Consider the following 21,553-nt stretch of genomic DNA (forward strand, 5'->3'; position numbering starts at 1 on the left):
AGAGAGGGCAAGCAACCTGCTCAGGGTCACCCAGCAGGGAAGTGGCAGAGCTGGACTCAAAGGCACATCAGGGGGCATATGAGGACTGAGAAAACAATCTTCTGAAACAATGCCACTGACAGAGCCTCTGTTCCGTCCTGGGCTGGCTCTGAGCCCTTGCAGGAAGTCAGGCCTTCTCTGAGCCTCAGTTTCCCCATCTGTATAATGGATCCTATGGGGCTGTCCCTCTGCCCTCTGAGCCCCCCATTCCACATCTGCACAAAGAACATGATAATCCCTTCGGCAGAGCTGGCATGAGAATAAAATGAAATCGGTCTAGGTGGCGGCACAGCGGCCCGGCCCCCTCACCCTCAGGCAGCTGTACATGCAGATGGACATCCAGTTGGTGAGCATCTTCTCGACCACGGACTCCGTGCGCCTCAGCATGAGCTTGGGGTTCTTGGCAGCCGAGGCGTCGATGAGGTCCACCAGCAGCTCCTTCATGATGCCCGTATAGTATTCGAGCTTGCCGTGGAGCGCAATGGTCATCAGGGAGGCCAGGCTGCACCTGTGGGTGGGCATGGGCTGGGGGCGTCAGCACCACCCGCACCGCAAGGCCCTGGGCTCCGAGGACCACGCAGTGGGTTCTGCTGCTACCTTGTCGCTGGATGGACGGGTGAGTGTGACGAAAATCTCGCTGGAGAAAGGGCTACCTTCCCTACCACACACAGCAACCGCCATGCCCACGAGCCCTATCCTGGCAAGCAGACCAGGAAGGGGAAGAATGGGGAAGGGGGTCTCAGGACCTCCAACGCCCCAGCACCCAGGGTCTGACGCTGGGGAGATGCCAGCTGCCCCAAGGACATGGTGATTTGCAAACTGGCCCAGCCTTGGATCCAGCCAGGCAGACCCAGGACCGGCTGGGTGGCCTCCAGCAGGCCCCTGCCCTCCCCCAGAGCCTCGCAGCCTGACCTGTCCCGCACTGCGAAGTCCTTCTGTTGCTCCAGTGCGTGGACGAAGACAATGAGGAAGTGCTTGTTGTTGAGCAGCGAGGAGAACAGGCTGATGCCCTCTTCCATGTTGGGCCGGCAGCTCTCGGGGATCTGCAGAAGCATTCAGTGAGGGGGTGTCCACAGAGGTCCAGTGTCTCTGCCTGGCCTAGGAGTCAGCACTTAGGATGCCCTGAATGGCTCCTCAAATGCTTCCTGGGAGGGGGAGCTCATTACCTTTAGTGGTAGACACCTCCTACCTCCCTGTGAATGGGAACAGTGGCTCAGTTGAATTGAAAAGTGAGGCTCAGGCAAGGGTGCCGGAAGGCAACCCAGTATCCCTGTGTGGGGGGGGGGACCCTCTCACCTTCCATTCTCTAAGCAGCAGGGGGAGTGGGATGTCCAGGGGGACCCAATCCTCTCCCATCTCTACCTGGCCTGGGGGTCAGCACGCAGAACACCCTGAATGGCCCCTTGAATACCTCCTGTGATGGAGGGCTCACTACCATACAATGGCAGGTTCCTCCCAACTTCCCATGATTAGGATCAATGGGTCAGATGAGCTGGAAAGTGGGGCCCAGAGAGAGATGGGGTTGCCCTGAGGCAGCCGTGTGTGTGTGTGTGTGTGTGTGTGTGTGTGTGTGTGTGTGTGTGTGTGTACGGGTGGAGGGCTACTCACCTTCCACTCTCCCAGCAGTGGGTGGGTCTCCTGCACCAGGGAGCTGCCCGGGGAATTGAGGGTCTGGGAGGGCAGGACGTAACGCTCTTCATAGAGGGAGGAGCACTGTGGAGGCAGACCCCCCAGCCCTTCAGCAGGGCCGCAGACCCCCCAGCATCTTGGCAGGGCTGCACCTTCCCCTGACGCATGCAGGGGCCACTCGACAAATGCCAAAGCCCACTTTACAAAGGAAGAAGAGGCAGTGGGCCACACCCAGGTGCCATAGGACTCCAGAGGAGAGGGGAGGGGAGTCCTTGGGGGCTTCCTGAAGGAAAAGGAGCAGAAGCAGCATGAGCCCAGGTGTGGCAAAGCTCAAGTGCACGAGGCTGAAGGGGAAGCCACAGCAGCTCCGTGCAGAATGAGGGAAACTGAGGCAGAAATGCCTGCAGGGACCACAATATGGGCTGTCTGTGGCTGCTGCATGGAGAACAGTGTGGACAGGGCCAGCGGAGGCTGCTGGCCACTGGCATAAACACTCCTGACAGGCCAGGGAAGGTGGGGACAAGGCAGCGGCCCCTGGAACAGCACAAGAAGGCATGGAAGGGATGGGACAGAGTCCAGTGGACAGAAGGAGGAGATGTGGAGACCCAGAGAAGCATCCCTGGGGAGGGGCTCAGAAAGGAGAGGGGCTGGCAGTGAACTGGTGCCTCTACTCACCCCCTGAGAGGGGAGTCATGCCCAGCACCCCAGGAGAAAAGTGGGCCTGGCAGCCAGCTTCTGTATGGACAATTAAAACATCAGTGGGCAGAGAAGGAAAGTGGGGGAAACTGGGCCCTCTCCCTCGGCAGGCCAGGGCAGGGGCCCAGGCTGCCACAGGCAGGCGTGCAGGTTTCGTACTGCTCAAGGGGCCCAGGCTGCACTTGTCAAGTTCTTCCATCAGCACAGAAGTGCCCTCTAGGTTCTCAGGGCCCAGGGAGGGGTCGAGGAGCTCCTGAAGTAGCCGGCAGGGGCCCGAACTGACCTTAGGGAAGAAGGTGCGGGTCACAAAGTGCTTGTACTCCAGGAAGGGGATGCCCTGGCTGCGGTTCAGCTCCTTGGTGAGATCCGTCATGTCTGTCTGCAGCTCAGCAAAGCCTGGTAAACAGGCAGTGGCTGTGAGTGGATCAGATGGTGAAGCCGAGGCCCAAGGTCTCGCATGGTCGCCACCCACTACCTTTACGGATTTCCTCTCGGATCTGGGATTCCATCTCCTCCATCTGCAGCAGTGTCTTCTGCCAGTAGCGCTCAGCGCGGCGGCTCTTGGTGCAGAAGACAAACAGGGCTGTGGGCAGCAGAGAGGCGGTTCAGGCCACTGAAAGCCCTTCGGAGAGCATTTGTCGGTACCTGCCCTGTGCAGGGCCTGGGCCTGAAGGGAGAGGTCCTGCCTGCACCCCTCAGCTCCATCTCCTTGGGGCAGGCGCCTCAGCTCATGGTCCTCTCCTCCCCAGTGGGTTGAAAACTACAGGGCCAAGGGCTTGGGTAACGGTCAGGAAGATAAGGCTCCATGTCCCATTCTTATAATAAGAAATGTGTGTTTGTTTAAAATAGTGATAAACACCTACCCTTCTGAAACTATTCCAAAAAACTGCAGAGGAAAGAACACTCTCAAACTCATTCTATGAGGCCACCATCACCCTGATACCAAAACCAGACAAAGATACTACAAAAAAAGAAAACTACAGGCCAGTATCACTGATGAACATAGACCCAAAAATCCTCAACAAAACACTACAAACCGAATCCAACAACACATTAAAAGGATCATACACCACGATCAAGTGGGATTTATCCCAATGATGCAAGGATTTTTCAATATCTTCAAAAAAAATCAGGGTGATACACCACCTCAACAAACTGAGAAATAAAAACCACGTGATCATCCCAATAGACGCAGAAAAAGCTTCTGACAAAATTCAACACCGATTTATGATAAAAACTCTCCAGAAAGAGGGCATAGAGGGAACCCACCTCAACATAATAAAGGCCCTATATGACAAACCCACAGCCAACATCATTCTCAATGGTGAAAAACTGAAAGCATTTCCTCTAAGATCAGAAAGAAGACGAGGATGTCCACTCTCGCTACCATTATTCAACATAGTTTTGGAAGTCCTAGCTGCAGCAATCAGAGAAGAAAGGGAAATAAAAGGAATCCAAATTGGAAAAGAAGTAGTAAAACTGTCACTGTTTGCAAAGGGCATGATACTATACATAGAAAATCCTAAAGATGCTGCCAGAAAACTACTAGAGCTCATCAATGAATTTGGTAAAGTAGCAGGATACAAAATTAATACACAGAAATCTCTTGCATTCCTATACAATAACAATGAAAGATCCGAAAGAGAAATCAAGGAAACAAGCCCACTCACCATTGCATAGAAAAGAATAAAATACCTAGGAATAAACCTACCTAGGGAGGCGAAAGACCTATACCCTGAAACCTATCAGACGCTGATAAAAGAAATTGAAGATAACACAAACAGATGGAAAATATACCATGTTCTGGGACTGGAAGAATCAATATTGTGAAAATAACTATACTACCCAAGGCAATCTACAGATTCAATGCAATCCCTATTAAATTACTGATGGCATTTTTCACAGAACTAGAACAAAAAATTTTACAATTTGTATGGAAACACAAAAGACCCCTGAATAGCCAAAACAATCCTGAGAAACAAAGGTGGAGCTGGAGGAATCAGGCTCCCTGACTTCAGACTATACTACAAAGCTACAGTAATCAAAACAGTATGGTACTGGCACAAAAACAGAAATACAGATAAATGGAACAGGATAAAAGGCCCAGAGATAAACCCACGCACCTATGATCAATCTATGACAAAGGAGGCAAGACTATACAGTGGAGAAAAGACGGTCTCTTCAATAACTGGTGCTCGAAAAACTGGAGAGCTACATGTAAAAGAAAAACTAGAACATTCTGTAACACCATACACAAAAATAAACTCAAAATGGATTACAGATCTAATGTTAGGCTGGAAACTATAAAACTCTTAAAGGAAAACAAGCAGAGCACTCTGACATAAATCACAGCATTATCTTTTGTGATCCACCTCCTAGAGTAATGAAAATAAAAAGAGAAACAAACGGGACCTAATTAAACTTAAAAGCTTTTGCACAGCAAAAACAAAAACCCAAAAGACCATAAACAAAACAGAAACACAACCCACAGAATGGGAGAAAATATTTGCAAATGAAGTGACCGACAAGGGATTAATCTATAAAATATACAAACAGCTCATGTAGCTCAATATCAAAAAACAAACAACCCAATCAAAAAATGGGTGGAAAATCTAAACAGACATTTCTTTAGGGAAGACAAACAGATGGCCAAAAAGCACATGAAAAGATGCTCAACACTGCTAATTATAAGTGCAAATCAGAACTACAATGAGGTATCACCTCACACTGATCAGAATGGCCATCATCAAAAAGTCTACAAACAATAAATGCTGGAGAGGGTGTGGAGAAAAGGGAACCCTCTTGCACCGTTGGTGGGAATGTAAATTGATACAGCCACTATGGAGAAAAGTACGGAAGTTCCTTAAAAAACTAAAAACAGAATTACCATATAACCGAGCAATCCCACTCCCAGGCATATATCCAGAGAAAACCATGATTCAAAAAGATACATGCACCCCAATGTTCATTGCAGCATTATTTACAATAGCCAAGACATGGGAGCAACCAAAATGTCCATCAACAGAGGAGTGGATAAAGAAAATGTGGTACATATATGCCATGGAATATTACTCAGCCATAAAAAACAATGAATGCCACCTGCAACAACATGGATGGACCTAGAGATGATCATACTAAGTGAAGGACATCAGACAGAGAAAGATAAATATCATGATATCACTTATATGTGGAATCTAAAAAAAAATGATACAAATGAACTTATTTACAAAACAAACAGACTCACAGGCTTTGAAAACAAACTTACAGTTACCAAAGGGGGAAGGTGGGAGGAGGGGTAAATTAGGAGTTTGGGATTAACATACACACACGACTATATAAAACAGATAACCAACAAGGACCTATTGTATAGCACACGGTACTGCACTCAACGCTCTAATAACCTATATGGGAAAAGAATCTGAAAAAGAGTGGATATGTGTTTATGTATAACTAAATCACTTTGCTGTACACTTGAAACTAACACAACAATGTAAATCAAGTATAATATAAAATAAAAATTAATTTAAAAAATTACTTGAGTGAAAAAAGATAAAATAGTGGTAAACAGTGGATTTCTCTAGATGAGAGAATTATGGGTGATTTCTGTTCTCCTTCTGCTATTTAGCATTTTCAGTTCTTTCTACAACGATGAGGTATTACTTGTGAAATAAGAAACTTTTAAAAGATTACAAAGCAGTATTATATTATAACCCCTTTCTGGGATGTAACACATCTCTATATATCTCATATAACGAGATGCATAAAATATACATGGGGCTTCCCTGGTGGCGCAGTGCTTAAGAATCCGCCTGCCAATGCAGGTGACACGGGTTCGTGCTCTGGTAGGGAAAGATCCCACGTGCCGCTGAGCTACTAAGCCCGTGCGCCATAACTACTGAGCCTGAGCTCTAGAGCCCACAAGCCACAACTACTGACCCTGCATGCCACAACTACTGAAGCCTGCGTGCCTAGAGCCCGTGCTCCGAAACAAGAGAAGCCACCGCAATGAGAAGCCCGTGCACCGCAACGAAGAGTAGGCCCCGCTCACCGCAACTAGAGAAAGCCCATGCACAGCAACGAAGACCCAACACAGCCAAAAAATATGTATAATATTTTTATATATTATATATTCTATCCCAGTTTTCCCTACATTTTCTACATTGAATATATTACTTTTTTAAAAACAGTTTTATTGAGATATAATGCACATGCCATATAGTCTATCCATGTAAAGCATACAATTGAACGGCTTTTAGTATATTCACAGGGTTGTGTAACCATCACCACTATCTAATTTTAGCACACTTTCCCTGCCCCTTGAAGACCCATAACCACAAGTAGTCAGTCCCCATCCACTCTCCCCCTGTCCCTGGCAACCACTAATTTGCTTTGTCTTTATCGATTTGCCTATTCTGGACATTTCATATAAACGGAATCAAACTATGTGATCTTTTATGTCTGGCATCTTTCACTTATCATGACATCCTCAAGGGGCATCCATGCTGTACCACGTGTCAGAACTTCTAAAAAATTACAAAGCAGTACTTATAACGCCGTTCTGAGATATAATATATCTATATATATATCATACAATGAGATGTATAAAATATACATATTCCTTTATGGCTTAATGCTACCCCATGGCATGGATAAACCATACTTTCTTTATCCAGTCATCAGCTGATGGACACCTGGGCTGTTGCCACTTTTGGTGATGAATAACGCTGCTATGAACATTCATGCACAGGTGCTTGTGTGGACATATGTTTTCATTTCTCTCGGGCAGATACCCAGGACGGGGACTGCTGGGTCACACGGTAACTTTATTTAACATGTCGAGGAACTGCCGGAGAGTTTGCCACGGCAATGGCACCATTTAAATTCCCACCAACAGTGTATGAGGGCTTCAATTTCCATGCTACATTGAATACATTACTTTCATAACCATTATTTTAATAGTGGTATAGCCTACCTAAGAGGAAGGTTAATCTTCCTGAACAGCCCTCTTATAAGTACCTTCAGCAGGCCCTACTGACTGGAGAACAGGATCCGAATCCCTCTGCATGGCACTCAGGGCCCATCGCCTGGGCCCAGCATACTTCTCAACAGCTATTGTCCTCCACCCTTTGTGCTGTGGCTGGGGCACACGCCTCGCCACCCTCTGAGCGCCTCACCCATTCCTACCTTCACGCCTTTGTTCAGTCTGCCCCGGCCCACTATGCCTTCTCTCCTACCCACTGGTCTTCAGAGGGGCTGAGGCAAAGTGGGGTAGGTCTGCCCCCCCAAAATGACACGAGGGTGGGGCTCCTTACCAACCACGGAGAGCAGCAGCAGGACACTACAGATGACAATGGACACGATGATGGCGGTCTCACTGCCCCCCAGCTGCAGCGTGGCGATGGTCTGGTTGAAGTTCCCTACCTGGATCTGCACAGAGGTGGGGGGAGGGGGTTGTATCTTCCCTGGACTTACGCCCTGGCTCTTCTCCTCGCTAGCTGTGCGGTCTTGAGCAAGGCACCTAACCTCTCTGAGCCTCAGATGCCACAACTATAAGACAGAGAGAGCCCCACCCATCTCCTGGGGATGCTATGAGGGCTAAATGAGATGATGCTTGTCAAGCCCTTAGTCCCGAGCCTGGCACAGAAGGGAGACTCAATAAATACAGGCAACAGTGATTATTATTACAGCCTGGGAGGAGCAGCAGAAGAGCCAGTGGCCGGGCAGTTCATAGAGCCTGGCCATGTCCTGAAGTATCTGTAGGGCTGCCCAACGACCAGGGGAGCAGGTGAGTTCTTAGGACTCAAAGGGCAGAACTGGGACTGGGGTACAGGTGAAAGGGAGCTTTTGCAGTCAGAGCCATCCTGGGTGGCATGTGCCACCTGGGAGGGAGTGAGCACCCCATCTCAGGAGGCATGCAAGCAGGTACAGTGCAGAAGAGATCCCACGTTCTAGGCCCTCTCTCCACTCCTGCTTCCCTCCCTCCATGACTCGGCATGGCAACTGGCGGCCCAGACTCTGGGTAGAGCAACAAGTGGAACGGGGACAACTTGTCATGGCCTCTGAGAGTCAGCTGGGGCTGATCACCGACCTTGAACAGATCACTAAGTTTTTGGGTCTCAGTTTCCTCATCTGCCAAGTGGGGAGGTAAAGCTCCTCTTTGCCACGGTTGTCTAAGCTTCTGAGCATGACAATGCTCAGCTGAGACGTGCCGGACAGGGGGCAGATGCTCAGGCACTTGGGACAAGACTGGGGGCCAAGCCCACCTCTGTCTCTAGTGCCCCGTCCACTCACTGTTATGGGCAGCTGCCCCTTGGCTGTGCCCAGGGACTCGTTGACCGAGCAGTGGATGACTCTCTCGGAGACGATCTGGATGTCACAGGCCACCTGGCCAATCTTGACCCGGTACTCGTGGCTCTCGAGGCCCAGGCCGTCCTGCTCCTTCTGCAGGAGCAGAAGGGGTGCTCGTGAGGCCTGTGGCTAAGCCCGGCCTGCTCACGCCCCCCACCTGGCACCCACTGGCACTCACGTGGATGACCAGGGTGAGGGGCTCCCCAGGGTGGTGCTTGATCCACTTCTCCCTCTTCGCCGTGGAGAACTGTGGGTCAGGGAGGTAGTCCAGGCGGAACCTGCTGCCCCGCTGGGCCTCCTCGGGGTCCAGGAGCTCCTCGTCCACGGCTGCCTCGTCTGCGTAGGCCCGGCCGTTGAGGAAGAAGTCCACAGGGGCTGACGCGTTGCTCAGGGCCCCGGGCGATGGGCAGGTGATGAGGGTGGAGTTAAGAACCTTGCAGAGCTGGTTGGTGGGGGGGCCGGGGCCAAGGTGGGGGACGGGAGGGATAATCAGATGTGGGAAAAGAGGGGGAGAGAGGCAAAGAGACAGGAGAGGCAGAGATGAGGAGATGTGGTGGAGGGACGCCTGGTCAGCCGGGGCCACAACCAGCCCTGCCCACCGGGGCCCCGCCCTCACCGTGGGCTCCCGGCCGATGTGGTGCACGGCCATGGACACCTTCTGCACCATGTGGAAACGCTCGCCAGCCACCGTGATGGTCCTGCCGCCACTGTGGGGGGACAGCAAGCCCCGTGAGCCCAGGTGCAGCCCCAGGGAGTGCCCTGGCCTGGGGTCGCGTCCAGGTCTCTCTCACCTGACGTGGCTGCGGTGGGGACTGATGGCCGTGATGACCGGGTTCCGCTTGTACCAGAAGGTGAGGTTGCCGCGCACGCAGCCCCGGTGCTCGAAGCGCACGCACACGGGCACGGGGGCCGGCAGGGCGCCCCCAGGCACCGTGCAGGTGATGCTGGTGTCTGTGCGCCTGCGGAGGACGCGGGCCTCTTCAGCAGGAACCCGCCTCCGTCACTCCCCAGCGACCAACACCCCGTCACCTGGGGCACGTGGCCTGGGGTCCAGGCCTGCTCACCTGGCCCCCACCTCATACAGAAATCTTGTTTCCACATTCCCACTGCCGCACCTTTGCTTGGGCTGTCTGCCCCACCTTGGATGCCCTGCCTTCTCTTCTCTGACCTGCCCCATCCCACCTCCTCCAAGAAGCTTCCCAGAAACCCTCTCCTGGCTCCCTCCCCGGTGAGGGCCCTGCGCCCACAGCCCTGAAAGCGCTGACTTCTCCCAATCCTGACCCTCCTGGATGTTCCTAGCTCCTGTGAGAGTGTCTGCTGTACCCTGAGGGCTGAGACTTTTGGGCTCATCTTGGTACCCACAGCAATGCCTATCAATGGCACCTGGTACACATTAAGTGCATAATAAAGACAAGTATTTCACCAAGAGCTTCTGGACCACAACCCTGCCACTGGCCACACCCCTGGGCCAGCGGCAGCTCTGAGTGTGTACAATCATCACCATTTTCACTGCAGGTTAAGGTCACTTATGAAGTACCTACTGTATGCTGGGCACAGCACTTCCCACAAGTCACTGGTACTGTTCTTACCGGCTGAGAAAATTGAGGCTCAGAAAGAGGAAGGGGCTTGGCCAAGGGCACACAGCCAGTGAAGTCCCTGGTGATGCCTGGTGCGAGGACATTACCCCCAGCCCTCCAGCCCCCCGGCCTAGGGGCTTACACCAGCTCCATGCAGGGCTCCGTGTCATTCACCAGGACCTGGAGCTCGGAGCCCACATGGAGGTCGCTGCCGTGGATGGTGATCCTGGTGCCCCCTGCCTTGGGGCCCACGGCAGGCTCCAGGGAGTGAACCAGGGGCAGCTGTGGGGAGGAAGGTAGGCGGTCAGGCCTCAGGCCAGCCCGGGGTGAGCCTGGCAGGGTGGGCAGGGGATAGGCTGCAGCCTCCCTTACCACGTAGGAGAAGCGCTCCCGTGACCTGCCCTCCTTGGAGGCGTTCACCGTCACCACGTCCGCAAACGCCCCCGGGGCTGGCCCCGTGGCACACACGATCCTGGGGAAGGCAACTCTGGTCAAGGAGCAGCCAGCGGATCCTGGGGGCCCAGGCAGGTGCCATCTGGTTTCTCCCTCAAGCAACGGCCCCTGCTCCACCCCCAGGGTGTGTGAGCGCCCCATCCTTGCACTCAGCCACCCACCCTCCCACTCACACCTGGCGCTGGCATTTGGCCAGGACACCCAATGGCATTACCCATGTCAAGATACTGAGACAATTCCCCATCAGCTGGAAAACAGCCACTGAGTCCCCCAGGTGTCACCCTGGTGCCAAGCTCTTCCCCGGGACCACCCCCGACCTGAGTTTACGACAGTTCTGCAACTATAAGACAAGGGGATTGGATAAGATGGTCTTTGGGGATATTTGAAAGTTCTCCAACCATGAGAACATTTGCTGGGCTGGTAGACTGATGGCCTTATCTGCAAGCCTGACTTACAGCCTTCGGAAAGGAAACCCAGCTCATTCCCTGCCCTCCGGGCCAGGCTCCACAGCTGCAGGCCCAGACCTCTGTGCCACACCAGTGGCTCCCACATTTTCTTAACAGCAATTTTTTTCATCGGAGCAAGGCTTCCGTGGAGGTAGGGCTGGTCTAGGGGAACACGGGAGGGCTTCCCAGGGGAGCAGGCGCCTGAGTGGTGTCCCGAGCAAGAAAGGGCAGGACGCATGGTGGGAATGGCCGGGAGACCCAGGAGTGAGTGACTTCTGGGGAGCAGAAGGGTGCCAAGGAGAGTGGGATGGCAGAGGGGGAAGGGGGGAGAAGAAAAGGGAGATGGGAGGGCAGAGATGCAGTTGGCACTTCCGGGGCAGGGGTGGGGCCTGCAGGTCACTCAGAATGGCCCCAGGGACTGCCCTCTACTCACTCCTCTGACACCGTGTATCTGTCAGCCAGCGGCTCACAGGCCACGCTGCCAATCCACACTCCACGGACCACGTCGCTGAGCCGCCGGCCCAGGTTCCTGCCGCGGATGGTCAGCAGGGTCCCGCCATCCAAGGGGCCACTCAGGGGCTCAATCTGCCAGGCGACCGGAGAAAGGGGTGAATGGGGTTCAGAGGCTGGGATGCTGGCAGGCTCCCGGGGAGGCAGGGCCAGGCAGACCCATCACTTAGGGGAGGCTCTGAGAGCGCTGGCACCGCCAGCCACTTGGCAGGTCACTGGGGCTGCCAGTTGTGATACTGAGCCGGCTTGGGTCTGGGGACGCCAGTGCATAGGGACAGAGTCACCGCTATTTGAGGGGCGTCTCCTGGGGACACCGAGGTCCACTCCCAGTGGCCATGTCTGACCACATGACCCTACGTCCCAACCAGAGCTGACTGGGCCTGGGATGGGCACCTGACCCAGGCTAAGCCAAACCAACTCCTTCCCTGAGATTTTTTTCATAATTAAAACTGAGGCTTCGGAGTTACTGGCAGCCCCCAATTTCACCTTATCAGCAAGGTTTCCCTGACCTCGCTATAAAATTTAGAGACCATCAGCCCCAGGATCTCTTCAACCTCAGACTCCCAATGCCCCCGCCCCGCCCTGCCCTGCCGTAGCACTTACCACCTTCTTTATGTAAATTATTTCCTTTCTTATTACTGTCCCCTAACCCCAACTAAAACATTAGCTCTGAGAAGGCAGGTACTTGTTTCGTTCCCTGCTGTGTCTCTAGCACCGGGCAGGGCCTGGCACCCAGCAGGTGCTCAGGGGGTAATACAGTGCGCATGGGCCTGGGTGTGTGCAAGCACGTGTGCTGCGGGTCCCTGAGCCCACGTGGGGCGCTGTACGTGTGCACATTCAGGCATGTGGGTGCAACGGGCTTCCGAGGGGGGAGGTGGGGGCAGGGTGCTTACCGCTCGGATCTCGGGGGCGGGGCAGGTGTCGGGCAGGGGCTGCAGGGTCCCCCGCAGGCGGCAGCCGTCACTCCACACACACAGGTGGCCCAGGTCCTCCCGGCCCAGGCACTGGGAACAGTCGGGGCTGCCCATGGCGCAGTTATAGACCTCCACTGCGGGAGACACGGAGGCAGCACAGGTCAGCAGGGTCCTGGTTCTTAGGATCAGGACCCCATGAAGTTCTTAGTCTTCTCCAAACCCCCTGGGGGCTGTGCTAAGCACAGTGCAGCCACAGCCCCATTAACACTCATCCTCACTGTGAATCTATCCAGTGGGAGCTGTTTATTAGCTCCATTTGACAGATAAGAGATGAGGCTCAGAGAGGTAGAGTGACTTGCCCAAGGTCACACAGCCTGTGAGTAGCAGAGCTGGATTCATACCCAGGCCCGAGTGGGTCTCCTGAGCCCCCACGGAGCTCCAGGATGCTAGGGAACCACTGAGCAATGCGGGTTCTGTGAGCCTCAGACCAGACCCTCAGACTGGCACAAGGAGGAGTCTGTGAGCCACAGACCAGACCCTCAGACTGGCACAAGGAGGGGTGCAGGGCCAGTCCTCCAGGGCCTCAGGATGTGCAGGCTGGTTCTGGGGCTTCTGTCTGGGACCTTCATAGTATGGATGTGGGGGGTGCCCCTGTCCACCGAGATGTCTGAGACTCCCCATGAACAGACAGGCCCTTAGAGAGTTGATTCAGTTCATATAATAAGAGCAAGGACACCAACCACCCTATGGGGGCACAGGGTGTGTCCCAGACACCCTTGCAAGGCTTTGTGTGCACCATCTCAGCAAATCCTCACCACACCCTCTGCGAAAGGGCCTCTGCCCTTGCTTCATATGTGGACAAAGAGGCTCAGAAAGGGAAAGGTAAGGAAGTACCTGGGGCTGCACAGCCACTGGCCTGGAGATGCCCCGAGGGCGTGGTGCCTGCCCAGAGGAGCTGCTCAGTAATCAAGTGCTGAGTAACTGACCAGGCACAGAAAGGCAGGGCTGGGATCTGAGACAGCGCGTGTGTTAGGGAACACCGGAGCACGGGAATGAGTCCCCCAAGGCTGCGTCCCACCCACCTCGAGGCCGAGTCCCCTGAGGCCGTGTAAGGCGCTCCCACCTGTCATGTGGTCAGGGCTGTCCAGGAATCGGGCGGGCCGCCCCTTTAGTTGGAGGCTGAGTGGAAACACCTGGCTCTTCTGGGTTGTGTGCAGCTGCAGAAGGACAGGAAAAACCATGAGCGGTGTGAGTGGTGCCTGGGTCTTTGTTGGGGGAGGGGCGTCAGGGAGACAGACGAGGGCAGGGCTACTGGGGGCAGGGGGTCCAAAAAGAGGAGGTAGAAAGGAAGAAGTGTAGGATCTGGACTTGCGCAGGCCTCCCCTTCCCCTCTGCCCCCGACCCCCGCCATTAAAGCTACACCACTCACCACCACTTGGTTGCAGCACACAGCTGATTCATTCACCCACACAGCCTCAAAGATCTCTTCTCGACCAAAGCTACATTCAAGCGCTGCACCCTGTGGGAGAGGGGGGTTGGGGAGAGTCAGGTCAGCACCCACTGCCCTGTACCTCCATCAGGACATCAGACACTGCTGTCCTGAAGAGTGGGCGTGGTCCTACTATCAGGCCTTTGCCTGGGCTGCACCTCCTCCAGGATGTCCTTCCGGGCCTCCATGTCCAATGTTTGATGGAGGCAGGGGGTACATAAACACCTGGAACCTTGGCCTTGTGCTCTCTCCATGCCACTAAAAGTCTCACCAACATCTCCCAATGGCCTAAACCCGGGGCCTTTCACTCCGTGGGTAAAGCCCTGACTCTTCAGCATGACCGACATACAAGGTTCATCCCAGTGAGACTCCACCTGTCCTTTAATGTCAACACCCCCCCCCCCGCCTCTGCCCCACAAGGCCTGGGACCAGCCACAGGACACATGTCGACATAGCACACAGGCCGTCCTGCCCTCAGCCTTTGCCCAAGCCCATTCTTCCACCCAGAAAAACTCAACACAGCCTTCAAAATGCAGCTCAAATGTCCCATGTTCCAAAGCCTTCCCAGACTCCCCCCTCAAATCACAGGGGCACCCCTCACTTGGTCATCCATCCATTCAGCAATGAACATTTGGGTGTGCGCCAGGGGCTCCATTAAGCTCCTAAAGCCTGTCCCCGACCCTGTAGGCCAAGGACCACCCTTATCCCCTGTGCAGGCTGTCTACACCTGTCCCCCCACCCATTGGGGAGGGTTGGGGCTGGGTCTCAGCCCCTCTGGCACCTCCAAGGGCAGCAGATGGCAGCTGAAATAGCTCAGCTTCTACCTTACACAGGCCCACCCAGGTTCGAATCCCACCTCTGCTACCTCCTAGATGTGTGACCCTGTGCAAGTGGCTCCTCCTCTCTGGGTCTCGGGTTTCTAAACTCTGCAACAGAAAGAGGCTGCTCTACTCTGCAGGATTCTAGGAAAACTGGAGATCATGTTATCTTTAGTGGGTTGCACACTGTGGGTGCCTAATATATGCTGGTGGTTATCAGTATGCAAGAGGTGCTCAATAAGTGCTTGCTGAAAGACTAAACAGGGCCAATTCCCCAATCCCGTCTTGCCCTCAGCCCAGCACAGGCCTCCGGGAGCAGCATCAGTAAATATTTGCTGAATGAACAAATCCGGGTTTTGAGTGTGTTAGGCCAGCCGCGTGGCAGGACTTCCTGTTTATGTCCCTGTCGCTGGCAGATGTGACACCCTGAGGAGATAGCAGGTCAGCAACTCCCCTGCCCTGCCCCCTCCCCGCTTCGCTCTGAAACTAACACAGGAAAGTGGCTGTTGATAGGGCTGAGAGCTCACGTGTCCCTGCCACGCTGAGCTGGGAGGTGGGTCTGTCATCCGAGTCCCTGGGCTCAGGGCCGCAGGGGAGCGGCACAGCCCTCCACGTGGGTCCAGGCCCCTTGCTGCCCCTGGAGGCTCTTCCCAACCATTGCAGGGAAGAGCTTGAGGGCCCAGGGCAGGGCCGCCCTGCCCCTCACGGAGCTGCAGCCCCTGCCACGAGGCTGCCTGACGCATCCCAGATGCCTGGCGTGTGGCCCCCACGTGTGACACGCGTCATGGGCCTCGGCTCCCCCACGGAAGCGACAGATGGCAAGTCCGCAGAAGCTGGGGAGGGGGTGGCTGGCATGCTTCCAGGACTCATCAACACTTCCCACCCAAGACGCTCCTCCAGGAGGGACCCAGAAAGGGGCTGTGTCCCTTCCCCCAGCCCAGATGGGCAGGGGGAGGGGAAGACTGGCTGTAGGGAAGAGCACTGAACAAGGAGTCCAGGGCTGGCGTGCAAGTGCAGCCCTACGTCGTGTGACCTGGAGGCACCTGCGTCCCCTTCCTAGGCCTCATTTTCCCCACCTGGACGATGGGGAGTCGGGCGGCAAAGGGGTTCTCTGGCCATTCTCCAGGGAAGACATGTCAGCCACGAACTGGGGAGGTGTCCAGGGTCACAACTCAGCCTGGGGTCTAGGGCAGGGCGGGCACGGTATGGACAGTGTCACCCATGGGCTGCGGCACTGGGCGGGCGCTGGGCCTGGATCTGTCAGGGGAGCTTTAGAGGGTAGAAGGGTCTGGGGGTCATGGCCAGGCTTTCCTGCGGGCACTGGGGGCGGCCTGCTGTCCCCGTGGCCTGGCCCTCCCCGCCCACTTTCCTGTTTCCCCAGCTCCGTGCAACCAGAGCGGGGCTTTCCCAAACATAGCCTGGAAACTCAGAGGAAGGAAACCAAAGCATGGGTGGTGGGCCCAGAGCAGAGTCTCCCCACCCGGGACGGCACTCTCCCAGCCCTCCACCCCACCCCCACCCAGCCTTCACTCACCTGGAAGAAGGCGGCGTTGGCCAGATGCACCGGGATGCTCTGGGAGCTGCCCGTGGGCATGGGAGCCAGGGCTGAGGGCAGGATCTGCGGGCAGTCCTGAGGGCTCTGCAGTCAAAACCCAAGGAGGTGGGGCTGGCAATGGGGCATTTCGGAAAAGACGGGGTTCACGGCCACCCCAGCCAGCCTGCGCAGCCCCGTCTCCCCGGGGAGGCACCAGGCAGCCTGGGGAAGTGAGGAAACACTACTAACAAAATGTAGTAGCCACACGCACCGAGGGCCGCGCGCCCACTGCCTCCCACGTACCGTCTCACTTGACCCTCACGGCAAGGCCTACGAGCAGGAGAAGGCATTGGCCCCATTTCGCCGACGAGGAAACTGAGGCACAGAGAGATGCAGTACCCTGCCCAGTGGAACGGGGTCCCCATGGCCGCTCCACCGCGTGCCTCTCAGAGGAAACCTCCCCGTCTCTGGGCCTCACCTTTCCCAGCTGTAAAATGAGAGGCTCTACCACTTTCTGAGACTCCACCCAGCTCTGGAGTTCTGGTTTCCAGATTAACTCACGATAAATAATTCAGAAAAGAGAAACCCCAGACTTCTGAACAGCCCACGGGAAACAGGCTGTGAGCGCCCTGGTGTCGCCAGGCTCCAGACCCTTCCCCATTGCCTGGGCGAGTCACAGGCCTCTGGGTGGAGGTGCCAGCGCCCGGCAAGTCCTGCGGAGGGCCTGGACATCCGCATTCCGCGGAGCCACAGAGGTGACTTCAAAAAAGGAAGGAAGTTAGGGTGGGGGGAGGGAGGTATGAACCTGAGGTTCAGAGAGGAGGGGCGCTACCTGAGGGCAGAGGGCAGAGTTGCTCTTTGAATTCCCCTCTGTCTAACTCTCGGGCCAGAGACTGAGGCCTGAAACTGAGGGCCAGGGATCAGGGGTCTTTACTCCTTATTGTTAATTAGACAGGGAGCTCCTTCAGGGGACCCTCAGGGGCCCAGCATAAAAACCAGAGCTCGAGGGATGCCAATGCCATATTTACTATCATTGACCATGGTCACAGTGACAGCAGTAGTGGCCAGCTGACACAGCCCCCCCGGTGCACCGGGATACTTGTGAGCACTCTGCACAGTATTAATTCAACAAATCCTTCTCCCAACAGCCCTATGAGGTAGGTACCACCATCACACCCATTTCACAGACTAGGATATTGAGGCACAGAAAAACCAAGTGGTTTGCCCAAGCACAGCGGGCTCTAGTTGTCCAGGATGTTTGCTGACCTCCAGGCCAGAAACCTCGCCCAGGCCGCTGAGTTTCCCTGGGAGCCGACCACAGGGGCCTTGGCCAAAGAGGCAACATGGCTGGGCCCAGGTGGGGCCTCACCGGACCACACGGTGGGGCTGGGAGGTAGCAGCTGGTGTCCACTCGCTGTGTGGCCCACAAGTCTGTCCCTCTCTGAGCTGCTGTCCTGTGCCATCCATGTGTAACCCCCTCGGAGTTTCCGGGAATGGAAGCCACATGTTTCTAATCGGGTGTCACAGCCGCTGCCAGCCTGCTTCACAGCTGGCGGGGGGCCCTGCAGCTCTGTCCTCCCAGCTGCACCCCACCTGAGGGTAGGTGGCCAACAGCGGGGGCTGGAGGAGTGAGGGCTGGGGAAGGGGGAGCTTCCGCAAGAGGAAGTGACGTGGGATCATCCCTGAGGGCCCCTACCCTCCTTGACCCTTATGAGCCTCGGCCACCTGGATGCTTGTACCCATTCTACAGAGCGGCAGCAAGGCTGAGTGCGGGCGCATCTTTGCCCTCTTTCAGCACCTCCCCCAGGGTTGGCTAATCCTCCTTGGGGACAGCTGGTACATCTGCTGCCAGCTTCCAGCCCCCAACCATGGCCTCCAAGTCTGCCTTGGCCATAGGGGAATCTCCCCAACCCCCAGGCCTGTGGTTCGGAAGGGCTGACCCTACTCCCTAGCCCCAGGGATGGGCGGGTACCCAGGCCCGTCCTGGACTCAGCAATTGGTATGGGGAGTGAACGTGACCCAGTTCCCCTGGAACTTCCGCAGAACCAATGAGAAAGTCTCCTGGGGCTGCTGGGGGACCAGAAGCCTGCCCGGGGCTGCTGAGGCCATCTAGCTGCCAAGAGGGGAGGGCCTGCCTGAGAGTGGAGGCCACTCAGAGGGGTGGGGAGGCCCTGCTGACAGTGTTGGAGCCCCTGGATCCAGCTGTGCCTGAAGGGGACGCCGCCCCTCGGACTCTGTACTCACACAAGCCACATGATTCTGTTGGGGCTGACGCCAGTTTGAGCTAGGGCTTCCCTGCTCGCAAAGGACTGGGGCCTTCCGGTCCCACCCCAAGCAGAGTCGTCAATGCCTCAGAAAGATGCTAAGCAGCTTCTCCCCTTTGCCAGAGTGTAGCTGCAGGCTCAGGAAACCACGGCCGACTGACCGAACGAACTCTGTGCAGAGCCGAGAAGGCGGGAGACCAGGAGTTGGGGGAACAGATGCCAGGGCGGCAATGCCAGGAGCCACAGAAAGCCCAGATATGAGCCCAGTGTGTGCCAGTTCACAGGGGGCCTCACCTGTCTCCACACTGGAGTCCACAGACGCCCCCAAGGTCTTTCTACGTTCAAGAGTTTAGAGCTCGGGTCCCAATCCAGCGGAGCACTGGGTGGCCCTGGGACCCTGAACCCACCTGACCTGTTCCTTCCCTGCCCTTCTGCACCGCTCCCAGCCTCTGTAAACTTCCCCCACATTCCCACCGAACTACCCTCTCCACCGGCTCCTAACCACCTTCATGGAGGCGTCTACCCAGGCTCCCCACCAAGAGACCCTGCCCTTCCATCTGCCCAAACCCTCCTTGCTTCTAAGGCCGAAAGTCACACCGCCTTGGGGTGGCCACGCCCTCCCTGGACAACTGAAAGTGGAGGATGCAGCGCCTTCCTTATTCTCCCCCCCTCCACGGAAAGCTGGAGCCCTCCTCCTGGCATCCTGCACTCCCCGGTTTCCTTCCTCCGGGGCCCACGAGGGAATGGGAAGTGAGAGAAAACTCAGCCCCTAGCACCTGCCTTCCCAGAGACACCTCTCTGGCTTGGCCCAAGCCCTACCGCCTGCTCCCAGCTCCTGAGGGGTCCAGGGGGATATGCAGACCCCGCTGCCTGCCGCCCAGTCAGAGGCATGGCGCCTCCACGGCTAACTGGCACTTAACTAAACGCCAAATTAAGCAACGGTTCAGAAGCTCCTGCAGGCCCAGCGTGGGAGCTGCCTCTTTTCCCACTGGATTGCCATAATCCTCTAACACAGGCCCTCTCTGCACCCCCCTCAACCCTGACCTGCAGAGCCGCAGACCTGGGAGAGAGTGGTTCACGGGGGCACTGCCACAGATACACCTCCAGGCTGGTGAGCTCCTATGCATCTGTTAGGACCCGGCAGAAGGTTCCCCTCCCAGAGAAGTCCTCCCTGTCCCACCCAGCAGAGTGGCCACCTACTGTGTGTCAAGTATGAAGTTGGTACCTTACAGACAGGTGTAATTCCAGATGCCCGCCCCAGCTTTCGAAATAGGCTCCATTTTACAGATGGGGAAATAGGCACAGAGAGGTCTGGCAGCTTGCCTGGGATCACACAGCTACAACTCACACCTCAGGCTCTGGGTTCACGACGGGGAGGGCAGAACTGTGTCTAACCTGGTGCTTTCCCAGTGCCTAGGACACACCCAGGCATACAACAGGTGCTCAATAAATGACGAGTGTTGAGGCTGAGTCCTCCTCGCCCCAGTATCCTAGGGTAGAGCACAGGAGGCAGGCTGCCGGCATGAATGCTTCACAATGACATTCATCAAGTCCCTACTGTATACACAGGCCAGGGCTGGGGCCGGAAGGAGATGTTGGCCCCAAACGAGAGCAGGAGTCCTGGCTGGCCTAGACTGGAGTCCCAGCGCCCACTGCAGAGGCTCGGAGCCTCCCCTGGGATTTGGCCACACAGCCTCTACCGGGCCTCTCTCCCAGCACTGGAAACCCCACTTTACTGCATCACCGCTTTGAGTTAAGCGTTGCTGCTGCGGCACACCTCTTCCCCAAAGCAGTTCTGAGGCTCGGGCAGGAGGGGCTGAGACCACGGATTCCAGGCCCAGGCCATGAAGTCCCTCCTCAGCGTTACTCGTTGGCACCTGCCATGGGCAGACAAGGCTTTGGGGATTCCTGACGAGGTTCTCTGAGCCCAGAGCCAAGAGGCTGGGGCTTCAGTTGCTCTGGGGACTGGTACTCTCTAGGGTTGCTGAAAATGTTGAAGGTAAAATTGAAAAGTAGCACAAAGTGCAGAAGGGGGCCTCCTCCTACAGCTGGAAGCGTAAACTGGCTCAGGCTTTCCTGGGGGTCAGCTGAGCTAAAAGTGAAAAACATGGCCAGGCTTTCACCCCAAAATGCCATTTTGAACAACTGGTCTCCAGGGAATAATCAAGGCCGTGCACAGTGCCCTGGACGTATCGGAATGCAAAAAAGAAACAGGAAGGATCAGCATGTCCAATAAGAGGGGGTTGGTTAAATGCACTGTGATGTGATGAGCCCGGTACAGCTGTTAAATCTGGAGCGAAGGGAGAAAATTTAATGATACGGAAATGTTCTCGACATACTAAATGGGAAAAAACCGAACACTGGAGGCACAGGGCACCCCTTGGGCCTGGCTTACCGTGGGATTTGGTGAGGCCTCACACCGAGACTGGTTGGAAACACAGGAGTGCTGCTGGGTGCACCAGAAACAGGGCCACTGTGCCGACAGGCAGCTGGTGCAGCTGGAAGACAAGGGGCGCCCTCAGCTACCCGGCTCCCAACCCCGGTGCTCAGGAACCGGGACCCAGGGATGCAGATCCCAGCACAGGGGAAGGTCTTTCTCAACATCAGAGCTGCCGAGAGGGGCTGGGCACTCTGTTAGGTAGGGAGCTTCCTGCTGCAAGAGGTATGCAAGGAGGAAATAGATAAGCAGGGCCTTTACGACACTAAGTTAAGTGTAATCATAGCACTTCTCTCGGCCTCTACCAGCCTAGGTGCTCACAGACGCCGGGCACTGTGCCATCTCTGCCGGGCAAAGATGCCAGTTTGTTGCACAAACACGCTGGCGAGTGAACAACCA

General features: G+C 55.6%; 1 protein-coding gene across 3 annotated transcripts in view; it reads right to left on the minus strand.

Moving 5' to 3' along the window:
- Window positions 1–21,553, minus strand: part of PLXND1 (plexin D1) — a 52,063-nt gene that overhangs the window by 7,286 nt on the left and 23,224 nt on the right. For all 3 annotated transcript variants that reach the window (XM_089919765.1, XM_089919764.1, XM_022562751.2), the window contains 18 exons: window positions 21,113–21,215; window positions 16,454–16,558; window positions 14,042–14,131; window positions 13,736–13,829; window positions 12,592–12,746; window positions 11,622–11,773; window positions 10,662–10,761; window positions 10,432–10,571; window positions 9,504–9,671; window positions 9,329–9,419; window positions 8,891–9,154; window positions 8,656–8,805; window positions 7,677–7,791; window positions 2,840–2,947; window positions 2,648–2,760; window positions 1,648–1,752; window positions 952–1,082; window positions 349–547 (listed from right to left, as the gene is read on the minus strand). In XM_089919765.1, the coding sequence (XP_089775891.1) occupies window positions 349–547; window positions 952–1,082; window positions 1,648–1,752; window positions 2,648–2,760; window positions 2,840–2,947; window positions 7,677–7,791; window positions 8,656–8,805; window positions 8,891–9,154; window positions 9,329–9,419; window positions 9,504–9,671; window positions 10,432–10,571; window positions 10,662–10,761; window positions 11,622–11,773; window positions 12,592–12,746; window positions 13,736–13,829; window positions 14,042–14,131; window positions 16,454–16,558; window positions 21,113–21,215 (2,383 nt within the window). The remainder of the gene's footprint in view (window positions 1–348; window positions 548–951; window positions 1,083–1,647; window positions 1,753–2,647; window positions 2,761–2,839; window positions 2,948–7,676; window positions 7,792–8,655; window positions 8,806–8,890; window positions 9,155–9,328; window positions 9,420–9,503; window positions 9,672–10,431; window positions 10,572–10,661; window positions 10,762–11,621; window positions 11,774–12,591; window positions 12,747–13,735; window positions 13,830–14,041; window positions 14,132–16,453; window positions 16,559–21,112; window positions 21,216–21,553) is intronic.

Source organism: Delphinapterus leucas, chromosome 10 (assembly GCF_059928025.1).
Source record: "Delphinapterus leucas isolate spDelLeu-1000000601 "Yukka" chromosome 10, BTC_Dleu_Yukka2, whole genome shotgun sequence".
NCBI classification, from domain to species: Eukaryota; Metazoa; Chordata; class Mammalia; order Artiodactyla; family Monodontidae; genus Delphinapterus; species Delphinapterus leucas.